This window comes from Pseudorasbora parva, chromosome 19 (genome assembly GCF_024679245.1).
Source record: "Pseudorasbora parva isolate DD20220531a chromosome 19, ASM2467924v1, whole genome shotgun sequence".
Lineage (NCBI taxonomy): Eukaryota > Metazoa > Chordata > Actinopteri > Cypriniformes > Gobionidae > Pseudorasbora > Pseudorasbora parva.
Window position 1 is genome coordinate 16,114,564 of NC_090190.1, and position 21,384 is coordinate 16,135,947.

At 36.3% G+C, this 21,384-nt stretch overlaps 1 protein-coding gene across 1 annotated transcript; it reads left to right on the forward strand.

Annotated features, from left to right (window-relative positions):
* Positions 1–183: 183 nt before the first annotated feature.
* On the forward strand, positions 184–20,654 carry sacm1la (SAC1 like phosphatidylinositide phosphatase a). Its single transcript, XM_067425712.1, has 20 exons — positions 184–274; positions 3,369–3,466; positions 6,428–6,502; positions 6,595–6,722; positions 9,974–10,123; positions 10,605–10,664; positions 10,744–10,777; positions 11,069–11,170; positions 11,250–11,335; positions 11,443–11,529; positions 11,756–11,824; positions 11,917–11,996; positions 12,121–12,219; positions 12,431–12,569; positions 12,844–12,913; positions 13,019–13,091; positions 13,168–13,261; positions 13,347–13,439; positions 13,632–13,689; positions 19,016–20,654. Exons 1-20 carry the CDS (start codon positions 246–248, stop codon positions 19,150–19,152), a joined length of 1,761 nt encoding a protein of 586 aa, XP_067281813.1. The 5' UTR covers positions 184–245; the 3' UTR covers positions 19,153–20,654.
* Positions 20,655–21,384: the final 730 nt, after the last annotated feature.

Below are 21,384 nucleotides of genomic sequence, written 5' to 3' on the forward strand. Positions count from 1 at the left end.
CTTAAACATGTTAATGACTTATTATTTTTTAACAATTTCAAAGATGATATAAATGAGTCTAATTCCACTATAAACACCTTAAAGTTTGGGGATGAATTTAAATACTTTTGTTTATTAAGTTCTTTAGGTGCAAATGAGGTAACCTGCATCGTGACGTCTGAACCGGAAGCCCCTCCTTCCTATCGCCACTCCCATAGCCACTCCCACATATACGTCACAGGGATTGACCAAACCCGGAAGTGAAGATGGCGACCGCCTACGAGAGGTTCAACCTGTAAGTTGAAACTTTTATTCGAGCGCAGCGACAGATATAAACCCAAACAGCGCTCATTTTCACTTAAATGAATGCCAGCTTGTTTAATGGCAGCGTCTGTGGGCGCTGTCAGGGTGTGTGGTTGTCTGTACAGTGCGGTTTTATGTTATGGTGGAAGCTGGACAGGCTTAAGCCTGTCAGAGACTATTCAGATTGGCTGTGTATCAAAACCCAGTGAGCTAACTGTTTAGACAAAACGCTCGAGCTGAACCGTTTCACTGCATTTTGGAAATAAAACGCTCCTGTGATGGGATAAATGCTATCTAGGTAGCTCACTGGGTTATGAGACAGTGTGGTGAGTCTGGACAGCACCTGTTCTCATACAGTAGTGAGTGTAAGTTAGATGTAGAATAAGTTGCTCATTTTTGACTATGCTTAAAATGCACTGAAGCACAGTGAGCTGTTTCAGTGCTGCAGATTTGTAGAGGCATTAGTGTAAAGCTGTTGTTAAATTGTTAATGCTATTCAGTCAAACATTATTCCTGCTATAAACCTTTCTTGTCCAGGATGTCACATACTTTATCATTACTTTGAAATATTTAATTATATTTGAAAAAGCCACAGAGAAAATTAGATATGTGCAATAAATGTCTTGTAATTTGACATGTATGTAATGTCCAGGTTGGTATCTATCCATACTGTTGAAATGTGCTTTTTGTAAGGGGTGAAACTGCAGGCGCACCAGTGATAGGGAGGTGAACCTGAATGGAATGTCACTAGCCCACACCTTACATCAACATGACACTGAGTTGATGATCAGACACACAGACACTGATATGAGTTGCAGTCACTGACATCTGAACATGTGCAGAGTTCTGAGAACCCGGATTTATTTGTACTCAATAAAACCAGTATGTCTGAAACTTGCATCATTTGACTTTAAAGTCACCATGAAATCAAAATGCACAATTCTTGTATTTATGGAAGATTGCGGTATTCGTTATAAATGATTTATTGATGCACAATATAAGTATTTTTAAATCTGTAATCAAAATAACTTCCCCTTCCAGCCCCAATATGGCATCTCTTCTCTTCTCTGATGTGTTCTCTTCTCTGAAGTGCTCTTGTGTGTGTGTGTGTGTGTGTGTGTGTGTGTGTGTGTGTGTGTGTGTGTGTGTGTGTGAGAGAGAGAGAGAGAGAGAGAGAGAGAGAGAGAGAGAGAGAGAGAGAGAGAGAGAGAGAGAGAGAGAGAGAGATTGAAATACAGGCCTTTTTTGCCGATTTTACTTTTCTCCTTTTTTTTGTTTATAGTGGAATTAGTGGAATTACTTTTCTCCTTTTTTTACATTTTTTTTAAACATCATTACCATACAAGAAAAAACACTTCATAAAAAATGTATACTTCACTTGAAATCATGTATGTTAACAAAAACTCACAAAAATATAATTAATTACTAAAAATAAAATAGAGAGAGAGAGAGAGAGAGAGAGAGAGAGAGAGAGAGAGAGAGAGAGAGAGAGAGAGAGAGAGAGAGTTTATAATTTAAATAATAGAGCTTTTTTAACTTACTTTTATAATGTTGTTTTATTGTGTTACCGTGATGGGAAAATTTGCTTAAGTGTCATAATAATAATGTCACAAGAATGCAACATTCTTATATGTATTGTTCAAAAATATTAGTAGTAGTTATTTATTTGATTTCATCATTATTATTATTTGTTTAATGTATTTATTTTGTTTGTTGGGGTGATCTGGACATGTTCTTTACAGTTTTATTGAGGTTCATGTCACCATTATGCTTATTAAATGCCTAAATATAAATGGTTGTTTGCATAAGCTTTAGTTATGTGATTTGCCCTTATTGTATCATTTTTTAGATTTCCAGTAAGCCTTTGAGTCTAATGAATGGCCTCTTGCAAAATAAAAAAGCATTGGTATTAAAGCTGAGAAATGCTTGTCAAATGTTAACTATAATGACATTAACACTAGCACCATGGGCACTATGTTCGCTTAGAGAGAATAGACTCTTTAACCATTTTAATTCACCACCTTTATTGTCACCACCACCAACAAAAAACACAAAAAAACACAGAAGTGAGTAGTGGGTGAAAGTATACTCCAGACAGTGTACTTTATAAGGCATGACGTACATAAAATATACACTATTCAAAATGTACAGGAATTATACATAAATCAAGTATTGTGTATATTTTTTATTGATTATTTTTTTTAATGTATGTATAATAGCTGTTTTGTCATATACACACTAGCCATAGTTCTATAAGTGATGCAACTTTGCAGCAACTCTGAAGGAAAAAAAACAACAACCCCTGCAGGCTAAAGTTGAACACATGACATGTGTTGTCTTTTCTTGCGTGACCTGATCAATTGGCTCTGAGAATGATAAAAATACCTAATAGTGTTACTATGTGTCATCAAACCAAACTGTGAGCCATCACATAGTAATGGTTAACCGTGCAAGCACAGCATGCCTCCCTGGTTTTGCAGCAGACACATTAAGTGTTACACAAAAAGTGGTTGCTCAGCATTTTGGCAAGGAAGGAAGACTCCAGCCTTAAAGTGGGAAACGCAAATAGGATGTGTTATTGAAACAGATTCTCAAACTGCTCACACTGTTGAAACTTGCATAATAAGATGATCCAATCCTATCTGTAATTTCATCTAAACTTTATAAAAAATATGCACAGCCGAAAGTAGAATAAGAAATAAACTTTCCTGATTCATGAAGCTGCTGATAATCTGCTCTTTCCAGATGGTCTGAGATCCAATTTAAAGCTATGATGTTTCTGACACTGTTTCGTCTTATTGCTATTATCATCAGTCAAAAGCTTCTTAGTGTCTTTTGTCTTCGCTCAGTACTGTTTAGATAATTCCTAATAATCTTGTGATTTACTATCAGAATGTAGCTAATTTCCACATGCTAATCAGCCAAACCCTCACCCCATGTATTATACAGGTAAAAAGTTTGTTACCAGTTCAGCATAATTAGAAAAGTTTCAGAATAGTCTTGTTTTTATCAGGTTTAGTAGTTCGATTAAAAAAATAGAACATGACTGCTGATGACTACTTTCTTGTCTTTTCTGCTTTTCACAGGCATGCAACACCTGAGAAGTTCTACATTGAGGCTTGTGATGATGGAGCTAATGACGTGTTGGTTATTGATAGGGTGTCCACCGAGATGACCCTTGCAGGTACTTATGGTTTAATTACAAATAAGCTTGGACGTCTTAATGCTTTCTATTCCATTTTTTTGGCAAATTACCAATTCTGTGATACACTTTGCTGTCCCATAATTTTTTAAAGCATTAGAAGTACACATTTTACAGAACACTGCTGTAAAACATGCGCCTCTAATGCTTAAATGTTTGATAAACTGGAAATGTTTAATAAACCTTGTCTAATATAAAATTAGCCCAATTATAATTTTACATGTCAATTTTAATTGTTAAACATAACATACATTTTAATTATATCAAATTTAAGTACCCTCCTTTAAAAAAATGAACTCAGAGGTATTGACCTTCTTGAGAGTATTCAACAACAATGAAACTTATTCATCATATCATCATTTTTACAGATTGTATTAAGTTTATATTGAACTCAATACAATATTATATTTTACTGCAGAAAAAAAACGTTTTCAATTATTACATTTTGATTATCAGCATAGCTATGCATACATTATTCAGCTTTACCATTACATTAATAAATGACATTTTTAATTGTATTTTGCTATATTTTTGATAAAATAAATGCAGCCTTGTTGAGCATAAGATACTTATTTCTTAAACATCTTACAAATCCACAAACTATATTATATTGCTAGAAGATTGGCAAACTAGCTACCAAACTAGGGTGCTTAAACTATATTTCAAAATGTCCCAAATTTCAATAACAGGATTGCTAAAAGTGAATAGAATATAAAACAGCTCATATAAAATGAAGTTTGTCCTGAGTTTGGCGATAAATATTTTTTGAAGGTTAAGCACCTAATTTCTGTGACCATTTCGGAAAAAAAATACAGTGAAAGATTTATAGTATGGACTGCTGTGATCTGAAATTTATGAAGAGCCTCTACTTCAGAATCAGACCTTTGTACTGGCATCGATGAAACGTTTTTGGCACCTATTTGGATTTTGTTGTGGTTCTTTGTTAAAACTGACCTCCTTGCAAAGTGACATTTTATCATTACTGTCATTGTGACATTTTTTTGAGGTAGCTCATTTGAGGCAGTTGCTGTATAAAGATGTATCCCAGGATAGAGAGCAGAGAAGTATATTAAAGGGGGTCTATTATGCCCTTTTTCAATGTCTTGATTTTGTTTTTGGGGTCTGTTAGATTAGGTTTTAATGCTTAAATAAATATTTTTCACACACTATATTGACAAACGTATAGGAAACACCCCTCCAAATCATTGAATTCAGGTGTTCCATCCAATCATGTCCATAGCCGCGAGTTTGGTTTGGAGGAACTTGACTGGTCTGCACAGAGTTGTGACCTCAGCCAGACAGAACACCTTTAAGATGAATTAGAGTGGAGACTTGAGCCAGGCCTTCTCGTTCAACATCAGTGCCTGACCTCAAAAATTTGCTTCTAGAAGAATAGTCAAAAATTCCCATAAACATATCCTAAACACTCCTTGTGGAAATCCTTCCTGGAAGAGTTGAAGCTGTTATAGCTGCAAAGGGTGGGCCAATAACTTATTAAACCCTCTGGATTAAGACTGGCTAATTCTTAATTAGGATTAATGTCACTAAAGTTAATGTGCATGTAAAGGCAGACGTCACAACTTTTAGCAAAATAATGTATTTTAGATTGTTGCAACACCTCTCTTCCCAGTCTGTCTATAAAGCTCTCTTTAGTTCCTCTCTCTATGAAGCCCCTCCTAGGGCAGTCTGATCTGATTGGTCAGCTGGATCAGTGTGTTGTGATTGGAAAAACGCTTTGAACTAGGGAAAAGTCACGTCCCTTACCATAACCACAAGTTTCAACACACTACCAGCGAAACTCAACCAGGCCTTACCCTTTTTGTTTATTCCTTGTGTGGGAGTTATTTAAATCAGGGATATTGTGACGTGTACATTCCAAGAAGAAAACTCAAGACTACAATCAAGGCATTCAGGTTCAGAAACATTGCTTAACATACTGATATAGAAAATAACTCCCTTTGAAGTGACTTTGTGGTTTGTAACTTTACAGACCTTTTTCATGCTCCAACAGCAACATTCCCCACTAAAGAAAGTTGGGTAGCACTTTATTTTAGTGTCTTGTTCCACATGTACATACTGTGTACTTATTATGGCAATTACAATAACTTAAAACTAGGTACTAATACCCCTAAACCTACCCGTAATAAATGTAGTTACCTTATATTACCAGTACTTATTCGAGTAAGTTCACTGTAATTATGCACACTGTAAAAAGAAGTATACCTGAAAGTGGATTTAAAAAAGCATAATAGGTAAAATGTAAATCTCCCCAATCTGCAAAATGGGTTACTTAATATGGTGCATTATAGGGATACTTCAGTGATTTAGCGTATGGCTTTGTATCAGTAGAAACCCAGGAGTATATATGAATAATCTTAGGGGTGAAAGGGGGGTGGTTCCGTGTTTTTTTTCTAGGCTCTTTTGTGTTTATGGGGCACAGTATAACGTCTTTTATACTTCTTTTTTTTAAACGCAGTATTTTTCTTATATTTTACCTTTATTCCACACTGCTGTCTCCACTGTCCTTTGAACGGCTTGTTTGCTTCCCCATACCTCCGAAAAACGCAATGGTCTTAGATTGGTTAGATGGCCAAATGTAGTTTCATGTATTTTTATTGACTGAAGTGCCAAGTACAGGTTGTCCGGAAACGCCACGTACCTTACCATCACGGGCAGAAGTCACATCTGGGGCAGTGTTTATGTTAATAGCAAGGGTTTATGATGTCACCAACCCGGGAAGAAGCTTATTGTAGTCCAAACCGGCCATTTTTGTAGGCAATAAACTGCCATAACTTTAAAAGACAATATCTCTGTTTGCATTGAACTTTTAGCGCTGTAACTTTGCAGATACTGTTTATGCTCAAGCAGCATTATTACACACTAACTAAAGTTAAAAAAGTGAAATTGCATGCAACCACCCCTTTAATGATTTTTTCTTCCTAGGTATTAAGGACATCCCCCCATCAGGTGTTACCAGACCCATTTGTGGAGTCATGGGAACTGTTCGCCTTGTGGCTGGTAGGTCCCACATTATTATGTAGAATTCCGAACGTTAATAGTATCACGTATATGTTTTATTACCATGACGCATTACTTTTTTGCTTATTCAGGGATGTATCTCATAGTCATCACCCGGAAGAGGAAAGTGGGCGATCTGTTTGGCCACACTGTGTGGAAAGCGGTGGAGTTTGATGTGATTTCTTATAAGAAGACCATTTTACATCTCACAGACATTCAGGTCATCAAAGTCCCTAACCTCAACTTTCAGTCTAATGCTGATGTTTGTGACACCTTGTATATAGAAAGTGGGCTCTAAATGTCAGTTGTTGTTTGATGAGTTGCCAGGTGCGTCTCTAAATCATAACCAAAGGTTTCCTGTTATGAATATTTTTTTTTCCATTTACAGTTTACTCTGAAGTGCTGTGAGAACAGCACAGCAGATACACCCCCCGGTTTGTGAAAGTGGGACTTACTTGTACAGTAAATTTTTTATTTGAGCCCATGCTCAGAGCGCAGTATCTCATTACAGTGTTGTATACTTGCTGCATTATTTAGCAAGGCTAAGACTTCAGCTGAAATGCTGGCCTTGGATACAGCCTATGAGTAGACCAGTAATGGACACGGGAAATGTTTCCTGCTAAAAAGTACCTGGAAGGCTTGACTGCAACTGGACTAACTAGACTGATAAAGTACTCCAAACATCTTCGAACCTTCAGATAAGAGTAATGTAAAGGCAATGTAAGGGTATAAGTGTGCAGTGAATGCTTCTAGAGAAGCTAGCATGGTTTATGCAAGTACGTTTTGCATTATCAGCATTGTTTGCATACTTGTCCAAAGTATAATTCTTGCCTCACTAATAAGACACTGAGATGGTGCCACGCATTTACTAATCTGTTGACCGCCCTCATTTTAGCAGGTGATGATTCCATGCATGAATTTTATGAAATTAAATGAACTGCATTTAAATATTAACTCTGTGGGCACAGAGATGAGCAGAATCAAATAACTGCAGAAAGAGAGATAAGCTTGCGCACAAATGCAAAAGTTTCTGCTGACCAAGTTCTTCTGGGAGGAGGAATTAATTCAGGTCGTTCCTGTTCCACTCCTGTCCCAGAGTCAGAGCTTTGTGGCTAGTGTCATGTGACTGCAGAAGGGATATGCATAGACTGAAAGGACTGCCATGGCCCTAGAGCATAGTTTTGGCACTTGCACATTTAGCAAAGCTTGTTTTCAGTAAGAATGAATAATGAGTTGTGTTAAAGTAAGATTGCTGTGAGTGCTGTGTGATGCAATGGAGCAGATTAACTAGTGAATATGCAGGTTTTGAAAACATGTTATGAATTAGCCACAACTATAAAACTTTCAACTGCCATTTTTGAACATGAAAAACTCCTACCATTTGTCAAAGCCATGGTTTAGCAGTTAGATCTGCTCCAGACACACTTCACAGACAAGGCTTAAGCCTAGCCCCAGGCTAAAATGCACGTTTGAGCAGTTTTAACTGAAAGAACTTGCACAAACATATCTTAAAATATGTCAGTGCCATTTTGTCTCAAGATGCGCACAGTAATGTTTTTTTCTAAGTCATGTTTATAAAAGCTACTTAAATGTTCTAATTGTACTAAGACCTAATCCTGACTTAATCTAAGCCCTGTCTGTGAAACCAGGCCTAATTGTTAAAAAGAGAGATGTAAATTTAGATTTGGCCCATATTATTTTGCCATCCAAATTTGCCAGTTGTCTATTATGAATGTAGGAAGTTTAAGGGCCCTATTTTAACGATCTGAAACGCAAGTGTCAAAGCGCGAAGCGCAAGTAATTTTGTGGGCGGGTCTCGGCGCTGTTGCTATTTTCCCTGCGGGATAAATGTCTCTTGCGCCCGGCGCAAATCTAAAATGGGTTGGTCTGAAGTAGCGTCATTATTCATAGGTGTGGTTTGGGCGTAACGTGAATAAACCAATCAGAGTGTCATCCGACATTCCCTTTAAAAGCACGTGCGCAAGTTCCATTATGGATTGCTATTATTATGGCGTATTTACCAGGCGCACGCCAGGAGCGATTCACAGCCGAGGAGACTGATGTTCTTGTAAGAGCAGTGAAAGACAGAGAAGTTGTGTTGTATGGGGATGGGAGAAACCCACCCAAAATAGCGTCGGTTAAACAGGTGTCAGTTAAACAGTTTTTTCAGTTGATTTTTTTTCCTGGTTCTTGACAAACCAATTTGTCAGATGTCCTTATATACATATATGTCTTGCCACTATTGGGAAAACAGGTCTGATCCTTAATTACTACAATTAGCCTGAATAATTTGTAAGCTAGATTTATGCCTATTTTTTCACATCTTCGTGGCACACCACAATGATTTCCGTCATCTCATGTGTTAATATTTTTTAAGTGTAACAATTTATGATTTGCAAAAATAACAGTTGCATCTGTGTAGATTACATGAGCAAAGTGTATGCGCGTTGTGCCCGCTATACATTATGGTCAAGCATGCGCCCTTAAAATAGCATAATGAACAACGCGCAACGCGCCACTGACTTTAGACTAGGTTTTTTCTGGTCAGTGGCGCAATTGTTGAATGGAACAGCAAAATAGCACCAGGGATTGTTTGCGCCGGAACACGCCTCCTTTTTTGTGCTGAACCGCCCAAGGAGCGCAAGTTCATTCACTAGTTTAGCGACATGCTTCTGCGGAGGGAAAAGCGCGCTTTGCGCGGGTGCAAAATAGGAATGACACATGCGTCGGTGTACAAAGTCAATTGCGCTGGGTGCAAGATAGGGCCCTAAATGTTTTCATGAAATTGGGCAAATTTTTTTTTTTTTTTTTTACTTTTTTTGAACTTTTTTTTTTTGGTGTTAACTGAAAAGAGAGAAACGGACAAAACAGTATCATTAGATTATATTAATAATACTTTTAATAATGCTTTAATAATATATATATATTTGTATTAGTAGTAGTATTATAGATCATTTAGTTGTCATTCATTAATAAGAATTTACCAATAACACAATTATAAAACATACAACAATAATGAATATATTATGAAATTATTTGATACATTATTGTTTTTATTATTACAACATATCCTACATTAACAAAAAATTATATTTACTTTTTCTTTATACTTTATATTTTTTTCATCTGCAACTGTTCAAATAGAAAATCCATTATAAATTAATTAACATAATTATACATTTTTAAAAGTATACATTCAAAAGGATTTTTTTAGTAGTTAACTTTGAACACGTTTTTACTAGAAAAAATATTGACCATAATAGTAATGTTTACTTTTGGTTATATTGCCAGGTTTTATTGTCAAATTAGTTATTTCACCCCTACCTGATCACATTTCCCCATCTTTTCTCCATTATGTCCTGTCATTTATTTACTTTTTCAATTAATTCAAAAAAAATTTAAACAACAACCCTAATTTTATTTCTGTTCAAATCATGTATTGCCGATAATCAATGGTTTTCCTTCTCACAGATGCAAGACAACAAGACGTTTCTGACTATGATTAGCAGTGTACTCAACACCGACGGTTTCTACTTCTGCACGGACTATGACCTGACCCACACCCAACAGCGCCTGTCCAACACCAGCCCGGACTTCCAGGAGATGAGCCTGCTGGAGAGGGTGAGCAGAGGAAAGACTGCAGATGAGAATGAGTTCTGATTGCAGAAGAGAGACAGAGCTGCTTGAAGTTTCAATGGCAAAGAGAGAAATAGAGCACAGCAGGGTGCAGGTTTTCATCATTCATCACATACAGAAGCCTGGTCAGCTCATTGTCTCAAACCGCATCCCTAATTTACAATAAAGAGCTGTCACAGGAGATGCGCTGTCTTGTAAGCTAGATTCGCAAAGCTCTAGTTTTACAAGCACACATGCTGACATGAGGGCACACACTGTTTTCCCTCGCATTTTGTTTTCATGTTTTCAATGCCAGAGTTTGTGCTTTTGTGTCAGTTGTCTTGCCATTTTATAAAGCTCAAGTGTAATGCGTTCAAACTTCCATAGCATGTTTAGTTGCATTGTTTGTCATGTATTAGATCCTGCAAAATAACATTAATTTATCAGATGAGTTGTTTAATTTGCTCTTTCTTGTCTCCCCACACAGGCAGACCAGAGGTTCATGTGGAATGGAAACCTTTTAAGAGAAATCATCTCACAGCCCGAGGTATAAAAATATACCTAATTCATAAAACATTAAACATATGAGAAAATCATGCATACTTATTCACTGTTTCCCCTTTTAGCTTCATAAATTTGCATTTCCTGTCATCCATGGATGTATCCTTTGAGGTGCATTTTAACAACTTTAATGGTTAAGTTTCTCTCTTAATTTTGCTTTGACTGCCTGGATAAGGAAAAATATGAACTGTGCGCTGTTTCTTCTAAAGATTCTGTTACTGGACATGATTAACTCAAAATCCATAATCTAAAAATACATTTTATTTACAAAGGGGATTGCTTCTGTCATTTGCTCTGTAAGTTGCTTTGGATTAAACTGTTAGCTATAATTAGTAAATAACAAATTAGTAGTAAAACTCTGTGATATTGAAGCTTAACCTATTGCTTCAGTTATTGTGATGAAGCCATGCTGCATCAATGGGAAGGTGTTTCAGTGGATCCTCATCTCTAGGCGAAGCTGTTTTAGAGCGGGGGTCCGATATTATGTCAGAGGTCAGATATATTCAAGCATTTATACATATGCAAACAGTTGTCTTTACTGCTGATATTTTAATTTTCCCTTGCAACCCAGGCATTGATTCTGAAGGACATGCTGCTAACTTCGTTGAGACGGAACAGATAGTCCAGTACAATAATGCCAGGGCATCCTTTGTGCAGGTTGGTTGAAACTACTGTTGGCCTCTATTACAAGGATATTTGTTGTTGACCTACCAAAATTCACCTCAGAGACTTAATTTGTGCTCTTTTGCTCTCCTCTTACACAGACTCGAGGCTCCATGCCCTTTTTCTGGTCTCAAAGACCCAACCTGAAGTACAAGCCCAAGCCACAGATAAGCACCGAAACCAATCATGTAAGATCACATCTATCTATCTATCTATCTATCTATCTATCTATCTATCTATCTATCTATCTATCTATCTATCTATCTATCTATCTATCTATCTATCTATCTATCTATCTATCTATCTATCTATCTATCTATCTATCTATCTATCTATCTATCTATCTATCTATCTATCTATCTATCTATCTATCTATCTATCTATCTATCTATCTATCTAATCGTCTGCTTGCAGATGGATGGATTCAGGAGGCATTTTGAGTCACAGGTTCTCATTTATGGCAAGCAAGTGATTCTAAATTTGGTAAATAAACTCTTTTATTTTTCTTGTGATAGAATATTTCAGAAAATTGTAGCCTTTGGTCAAAAAGTTTAACTTAATTGCTTTTTCTGTAGGTGAATCAGAAAGGATCCGAGTTGCCCCTTGAACAGGCCTTCGCCAAAATGGTCAACGGCATGGAAAACGGACTCATCAAGTACTTATTTTTTTTGTTACATTTAGTAGCTTCTCTAAACTTTACATAACAGATATCTTATGATAAGATGTTTGTATTTGCTACTTGTATTTCAGTGTGTAGTGATATTTGTGTTTCTTTCGAGGTACATAGCATTTGACTTTCACAAAGAGTGCAGTAAGATGAGATGGCATCGCCTCCAGATTCTTGTTGATGCAGTTTCTGATATGCAAGATGAATTTGGGTTTGTATTTATTTCTGTACTGTCATTTCTATAAATTTGTATAGGAAATGTTTCATAAGAAACTTTTGGAGATGACATAAAGTCTATATGTCTGTGAAGAGAGGATGGAAAGTCTGATGTGTAAATATGCAAGTCATTTAATCAGAACTCTGTGGTCTCCGATGTCGTCACATTCTTACTGTTATCTGATTCTTGAATGTTGATGCTGCAGGTATTTTATGGTGAGCTCAGACGGTAAGGTGTCGTCCGAGCAGTCTGGAACCTTCCGCAGTAACTGTATGGACTGCCTGGACCGCACCAACGTCATTCAGAGCCTGTTGGCCAGACGCTCCCTTCAGAGCCAGCTACAGGTGAAACCGCATCACAAATAGCAATTGAGGACCCTTCTAGAGAACGCTGACTGGCTGTGATTGTTTTTCTTTTGGCTTGTTCAGGATTTTTCTGTTAGTGAAAGCCACTTACTAGAAACTTGACGGTTCATGTCTTTTTAGGAAGTGTAAAAGCACTCGGGCAGTCATGATTGCTTGCAAACATTTAGAAATCAGTGATATGGATCTATAATGTGGTTGACATTTGATTTGTCATTATGTCTACCTCTTTACCTTGACATGCATGTCATTTTAGAGGATGGGTGTCCTCCATGTAGGCCAGAGGATTGAGGAACAGGCTGATTTTGAGAAGATTTATAAGAACGGTGTGTTTAAATTTCTAGAAATGACTTCAGTACACACAATTCTCCTGTTATCGACCGTAAATAAAGCAAGAAGTTGCGATTGTTTTCAATTTCTTTTTCTCTCAGCATGGGCAGACAATGCCAATGCCTGTGCTAAACAGTATGCAGGAACAGGAGCCCTAAAAACTGACTTCACCAGGTACCTGTCCCAGACTCCTTTCAGAATAGCTGCAGTTGTGTATGTCTACCATTGTAACCTTCACCTTTGACCTCAGAACCGGGAAGAGGACTCACTGGGGCTTGGTAATGGACGGTTGGAACTCAATGATCCGTTACTACAAGAACAATTTCTCAGACGGGTTCAGACAAGTGCGTATGACATCTTTGTCTTCATGTCTTAAAAATCAGACCCAGTTTGCTGTGGTGAATTTTAAGCAGTTGACTTTGCCCACAGGACTCCATCGATCTCTTCCTTGGAAACTATACAGTGGATGAAACTGATGGCTTGACGCCTCTGCATGTGCAGAAGGACTGGAAGTTTCTCTTGGTCAGTGCTTTGCATATAATGCTTGTAAGAGAATTTGAATAAAAAGAGGTCATTACCATTATGAATAAAAAAGAGAAAAATTTAGTCCAAAGTTGCTTCAGGCAGTCCTAACATTTTATAATTCAACACCACCAACTGCTGGTCATTTCCTGCATATTTTATATTGTTATGTCTCTGTAATTCCTTCTGCAGCTTCCTGTTATTATGGTGGTGGCTTTCTCCATGTGCATCATCTGTCTTCTTATGGCTGGTAAGGTCTGGCATTCTAATGTAATGTGCACTGGTCAATGACATGTCACAATTTTTTTTTATGTCCAAATACATTCATTTATTCAAAAATATATAAACATGCAGTGACTTTAAACATGCAGGAGTGAAACACACCTCTTCAGTGATGAGCAATTTCTCAATTAATTCATTTTTAACCGTTCTGATAACCAAAATAACAACAAAAGCCTCATTAAAGGGGTCATATTATGCTTTTTTTATATTTTCAACTTTCTTTAATGAGGAATGTTGCTGTTTGAGCATGAAAAAGGTCTGCAAAGTTACAAAGCACAAAGTCACTCCAAAGGGAGTTATCCTCTATATCAGTATGTTTCTAAACTCCCTGAAACGCCTCAATTCTAGTCTTGACTTTTCTTTTTGCAATGGGCACGTCACAATATTTGTCATTTAAATAATTCCCACCCAAGTCCAAAATGGACAAGGCCTAGCTGAGTTGCATTAAATAAGGGATAATGTACACCCAGCCGGTTGTTATCGCAGAATAAACCCTTACAGGGTCTTGCATCACTCTGAAGGCGTTTATTTTGCGATAACAACCGGCTGGGTGTACATTATCCCTCTTATTACACGGCTACTAGTCTCAAATAAACAGAGGTGGTAAAAGTACTCAAAAGTTATACTCGAGTGAAAGTATATATACCTAAATAAAAAAATACTCCAGTAAAAGTAGAAAGTCCTCCATTCAAACATCACTTGAGTAAAAGTACAAAAGTATCAGGTTTAAAACGTACTCAAGTACCGAAAGTAAAAAGTAAATATTCAAATTAACTGTAAATATCAATAAGCAGATAAAATCTTTTCAGACTGATATGCAATGCTTTAATTGAACAAATTATAAGATTAGATACTGCAATTAAGAATTTGTTAGATTTGCAATTAATAAGAGACAATGAAGCACCTTAACGCAGTATAGGGGTTAAACTTAAAATAGACATGTTCCAAAACATTAGCTCCATAAAACAGATGAGGAGCAAGATATTATTAACTAATTCAAAATTAATTCAAAAGCCATAACCACAATGACATATTACGTAACAATTAGTTAATAGTCATGTGCCTCAACAAGTAAAGTCATACTATAATTTTGCCAATTGCTATGATTAATGATGAATTAAACAGACAACTGAGAGTCGGAATGCATGGCTTTGAATACATGAATTTACATTATTAGTTAATGTAATATGTTATTAGGGAATTAATGATGTCATATTTAATTAATAGCAATTCATATATTACTTAATCTATTAATCATAGAGAATGTTCATTAGTTGCTGATGCAGTAATCATTAATAAATGGTTTAGTTCTTCATTAGTAATACATTAACTCATGATTATCTATGCATTAGTTAGGCATGAATTATAATAGTGCACCTGTATTGTAAAATGTTACTGATGTTTTCATAGTAAATAGTGTGCCGCAAAATAAAAAGTTGGGGAAACACTGAGCTAACGTAAGTGTGGCAAACCTGACTTGTCAGCCTTGTCAAGTCTATAGGCTACCCGACTGGATCATCCATGACCGACCAGACCGGTTTGGAAATCAAGTGTAATAGCTACTTAATACTTGGAGCGGGCATGGGGAAATGTATTGGAGTAAAAAGTAAACTTTGCCTTTAATATTGTAGTGGAGTAAGAGTAAAAGTAGATGCAAATAAAATATACTCAAGTAAAGTACAGATCCCTGAAAAAAGTACTTAAGTAAAGTATCAAAGTATTTTTACTTGATTACTTACCACCCCTGCAAATAAATAATTATTAGACACAAAATATTGTCTTGAGATTAAATATTTTATTAGCTCTTACGCAAAGCTTCCGCGAAGAAAAACAGTTACAACCTGCTTTAAGCCTTTATCTATTGCTGAAGATTTGCCATATGCCCTTGCTAAATGTTGAAAATGAATGCTGAAAGGGTTAGTTCACCCAAAAATGAAACCAAGCCCATGATTTACTCACCCTCAAGTTATCGTAGGTGTATATGACATTCTTCTTACAGACAAATACAATCGGAGTTATATTTAAAAAGTCCAGGCTAACGTTAATCCAAGCTGTAGTTGTGTTTGAAGTCCATAAAAAATGCAGCTGTCCATCAAAAAACGTGCTCCACACGACTCCGATGGGTTAATAGAGCCTTCTGATTCGAATCGATGCGTTTGTGTAAGAAAAATATCTATATTAAAAACGTTATAAAGGAAACCTGCCTTGAAGTCTTCCATTGTAACCCACGGCTGTTTAAGCCACAAGATGGCGCCAGCGTTAAGCATAGAAGTAGTACCGGTCAAGATAACTCGTAGTACCCGTATGAGCGGGTGTTATCTGGAAATAACATACCGCTGGAATGCGCGATTGACCAATCAGAATCAAGTATTTCACGGAGCCGTTGCTTCTGAGGAAATTAAACACTGAAACAGTTTTTCAATGTTAATACGGTAAAGCTACTTGAATTTAAGTTCTATATAAATAAATATAAAGTGACTTTTCTAGAGTGATGAATTGCAGAACTCGTGCAAATATATCCACATTGCTATAATCATATGTTTTTCTTATGCTTTATTTAGATCGATTTTATTGTGTTTATTTTGTTATTGAGTGTAAACACGCAGTGAATATTTATAAATTTCATCTAACCGTTGCACTCAGCAGTGTGGTCGGATGTTCAACAACAGTATATCGCTGGTCACATTTTGCAAACTTTGTTTGTTCCACTAAACAAAGAACAAAAAAACTTTGCCTTGAGTATATTGGCCTTCAGTAGTGTTGATGGTCAGGGGCATGACATTTACAAAACGTTCAAAGCATTTGACAAAAAATTTGACAAAGCAGCCACCAATTGTGCAAGTTCTCCCACTTAAAAAAGATGAGAGAGGCCTGTAATTTTCATCATAGGTACACTTCAACTATGAGAGACAGAATGAGAAAATCACATTGTTACATCACATTTGTATTTGCAAATTATGGTGAAAAATATGTATTTGGTCAATAACAAAAGTTGACCTCAATACTTTGTTATATACCCTTTGTTGGCAATGACAGAGGTCAAATGTTTTCTGGAGGTCACCACAAGGTTTTTACACTCTGTTGCTGGTAGTTTGGCCCATTTCTTCATGCAGATCTCCTCTAGAGCAGTGATGTTTTTGGGCTGTCGCTGGGCAACACTGATTTTTAAGATTTTCTATGGGGTTGAGATCTGGAGACTGACTAGGCTTCTCCAGGACCTTGAAAAGCTTCTTACAAAGCAACTCCTTTGTGTCCCGGGCAGTGTGTTTGGGATCATTGTCATTCTGAAAGACCCAGCCACGTTTAATCTTCAATGCCCTTGCTGAGTGAAAGAAGTTTTTACTCAAAATCTCATGATACATGGCTCCATTCATTCTTTCCTTTACATGGATCAGTCGTCCTGGCCCCTAAGCAGAAAAACAGCCCCAAAATATGATGTTTCCACCACCATGCTTTACATTAGGCATGGTGCAACTCAAGTTGGAACTCAACTTACTGCAATTTGAGTTTTTACCAAAAAGTTATATTTTGGTTTCATCCGACATTCTCCCAATCCTCTTCTGGATCCAAAGGCTCTCTAGCAAACTTCAGATGGACCCAGACATGTATTGGCTTAAGCAGGGGGACACGTCTGACACTGCAGGATTTGAGTCCCTGGCGGGTAGTGTGTTACTGATGGTAACCTTTGTCACTTTGGTCTCAGCTCTCTGCAGGTCATTCACTAGGGTGAGATCTTGCGTGGAGCCCCAGATTGATAGATACAAATAAATAATGAAAAAATCATACATTGTAATTTCTGCATTTTTTTTATTATAGATTATGTCTCTCACAGAGGACGTGCACCTACGATGACAATTTCAGACCCCCTCCATGATTTCTAAGTGGGAGAACTTGCAAAATAGCAGGGTGTTCAGATACTTTTTTTCCTCATTGTAGACTAGCGTGTGCATGTGCGTGTGCCTGTGTGTGTGTGTGTATTTTATGTTTTATAAGCAAATTTCGGGAGAAGTACGGTCAGACAATTAAAACTAATTAAACACAAGTGGAGTAGGCTCAGATAATTAAACCTAATTGAACACGAGAGGAGAACATTAAACGAATCAGTTAATCAACGATAGGAGGTGTATATACTGTGGGTTAGGGCAAACAATTCTGAGCCAGGAGCCCTCCCCAGACAGCACGGCAAATACGCATAATCTTTACTCTAAGTGTGATTTTATATATATTTATTTATACATACATATACACACACAAACAGTACATTACTGTTTTCAGTGGTGTATAAGGACTAATTAAGTCCATGTCATTTTAACAATGAACTATGCTTCTAACAACAGCTTGAGAATAGTAGTTCCAACCGCGCAAGTTTGCAAAGTTTGTAAATGTTGGTTGGAACTATGGTTTTGGGAAAGGGCAAATCGTTGAACTAGGTTAATAACAGTGGACCTTGCGATTAGAGTTTGCTAATGCAACCCAGGGCATTACAGGCAGTCTGGGAAGAGAGGTACTATTTTTTTACAGTCTACTATAATTAAAGACATGTGATACAACTAACTAATGCAATCAACATGTAGAGACATAAAAAAACAAAAACTGGAAATGATAAATATATCACTGAGAGGACCCCTGAAGATTCTCTAGACTGTGTGTCAAGGTCAATATGTAATATATTACATATGACATATTTAATTAAGGCAAGGTTAGTTCAGGCTAGTTCATATCGTGTGACTCCCCAAATTATTTATGAATTTATTATTTATGAGATTTATTTGACTAAATGTACTTTTTTTTAAAACAATGAAAAATATATTTATAAACATTTTCTTTAAAAAAGAAAAAGAAAAAAAGAAAACAGAACAGAAGCTCCAAAACAGAAGCTCCAAAATAATCCAAAAACTTTGTAATAGTACTCTCACATGGGTTACATTTCGAGCAACACTGGCTCTTTTTTAAATGATGCTTAAGATGCACACATATGCGTTCAATGTATAAAAGAAAATGTGTTTTCATTTTTTAAACATTACTTAACAATAATATTGATAATATTACAATATTTGGAACCAACATAAATAAAAAAGAGTACATTTTTAAGCACTTGCACATGTTTATAATTTTTTTCATAAAAGATTTTACTTTTCTTTATTGTGGACACACTTGTATGTCATTGACCAGCAAGAGATGTGCGTTACAATGATTTCTTCTGATTTATAAGGATCCATTGTGATTGCTTCTTTGGAAAATGTACATATGTACAGTAGTTTGATAATAATAATGGATGTGATTCTTTCATTCAGGTGACACTTGGACGGAGACCCTGGCATACGTGTTATTTTGGGGAATGGCCAGTGCTCTTACGACCGCTGTAATCGTGGTCAATGGACGAGAGTTTGTTGATGCACCGAAACTGGTTCAAAAAGAGAAGATTGATTGAATACACAGACCACCTTCATTCTGCTCTCTGTTTCCTCTTCCTTTTCCTCCAAAAGTTTTGATTGACCTGCTCTCCACACTTCCACTCTCGGTTTCCTGCTTCTATAGATGGAACCTTTAAAACTGTGTTACCAGCCTGTATAATTTCACATCAGTTATGTACAAATTTCCATTCCATCATGGGACATGGTGTCCAAATTTCCTTACTAGTTTAGTTTCATCAGTTCAGAATTGCACATGGGTTGCAGAAGATCTCCAGCCTGTAAGTGCATTGTGGACATTGCATCTTATTTCAAAGGCGGCTGTGTTGTTACTTTTGGAGATTGATCTAAAATTGACCTGTTGTGAAATCTGAGTTATTGTTTTGGCTCTTGAGTTTCTGCTTTATGGTATTAGACTCAGACGTGTGCCCATTGGCCCAGTCTATGGGTTGACTCAATGAAGGTCTATTCTAATTAGATTGCTATGCAAGGGAATGTTACATAATGCATCAATAGTTCAGCCCTTGGTTTTTGCCATTTCTGTCCTCTCAAATCTGTCCCAAGATCAGAATTATGCCTTGGTTATATTTTTAGTTTTTTTTTTTTTTTGCAGTGGCAGTTTGGGTTTTAATGTGGTTTCCTTTTGTTCTGCCAGCATGTTTATGGTTTTGTGTCTCTCATCAATGATAAAATTAGACAGCTGTGGGCCGCACTAAGGGGAGAGAGAGGTTTTGAGCACTGTTTCTTTGTGAGTTTACAGAAAAAAAATTAACAGCACTTTCCATTGTTACTTCTTTATGTCTCTTTGTGGACCAATGAACACTAACAGATATGACACGCAAAGTCACTCTTTAATGGCTCTTTTATTGCACTCCTCTTTAACAGTGGCAGTTCATTAGACGGAAATAGACTTCTATCAGATTACATGTCAAATTTGCTCACACTTTTAATTGACTTTGCTTAAACTATACCGAAAATTGAAAGGGTATTAGCTTTTGATTAATTTATTTAGGTGGCGACATGAACGTCATATATCAAAATATAATTGTCAGTTTTCTTAATGTTCAGTTGCATGATGGTGCATTTCAAAATGTCTTCATTTTACCCACCAATTTCCACAAACTTAGACACATTTAGCAAGAAGTTTCTTTTGGCGAATGAATTACTTTTAATGTCTTCCTTTTAAACCCATTACTACCGTTAGAACTGGAACTGGATGGTTATCGGTTTGGTTTAATGTAGACAAAGAATGTAAATTTTGATGCCTTTACAGATAGTGTTTTGTAATCATCTGCAAGTGATAATGCAAGCTGCAGTAACAGGAAACATTTCAACAGGATATTGCAAATTCATGGGGGGCATATTTTATTTAATTGCTTTGTGTGCGGAAAATGAAGAGAATATGCAGTACGATTTAGACAACACAACACTAATAATTAAATCCTGCAAGTTGGGTGTTTATCTGTGTAAATCTGATGTGTAAACTGTACATTGAGAAGAAATTAAGAATATATATATATATATATATATATATATATATATATATATATATATATATATATATATATATATATATATATATATGGGTGTGTCATTGTAATAATGTACTGTACATTGTAGTTAATAACATCATAGCTTTAGCACTTTCTGGTTGAGTTATTGATCAATCGAAGTGATGTTAATTCACATTCTTCCAGCTGAATATGGCTTTCATTACCCTATATTATGAACCGCATCATTGTATTTCCAGGGTGCGATGGTTTGAAATAAGTTAAATTACATATTATCAATATTAATTGTGTTTTGGTCTCGTTCCTGACAGTGTTTTACAATACTGTTTAATCTTCTCTCTCATCTTGTTTGATTAGGAGAATATATGCCTCAACATTACAGCTGGATTTATGATTACTGTAATCATTCAGAAGTATTCAGCACTCCCCCGTGATTTCAAGGGTATAGTTTGTGAGATATCAGTTGTCTTTAATAGTCTATCAGTCCTTATCAGTCTAACATCTACAGTGATGAAAAACCACATTGCTTAAGACTATTGCTCATAATCTTGGTATTGTTTGGTTTTGTGTCATTGAGGTGTAATTTAATTTTCAACCACTGTAACTGATGGATTCATCATGAAAACATGTTTAATAAATTCTACCAGTAAAATGCTTGTTCTGCTGCTTAATGCAAATACAATTAACAGGGCTGAGACACAAACATCTATGATATAAGTCTATGGTTTTATATTCATCAAT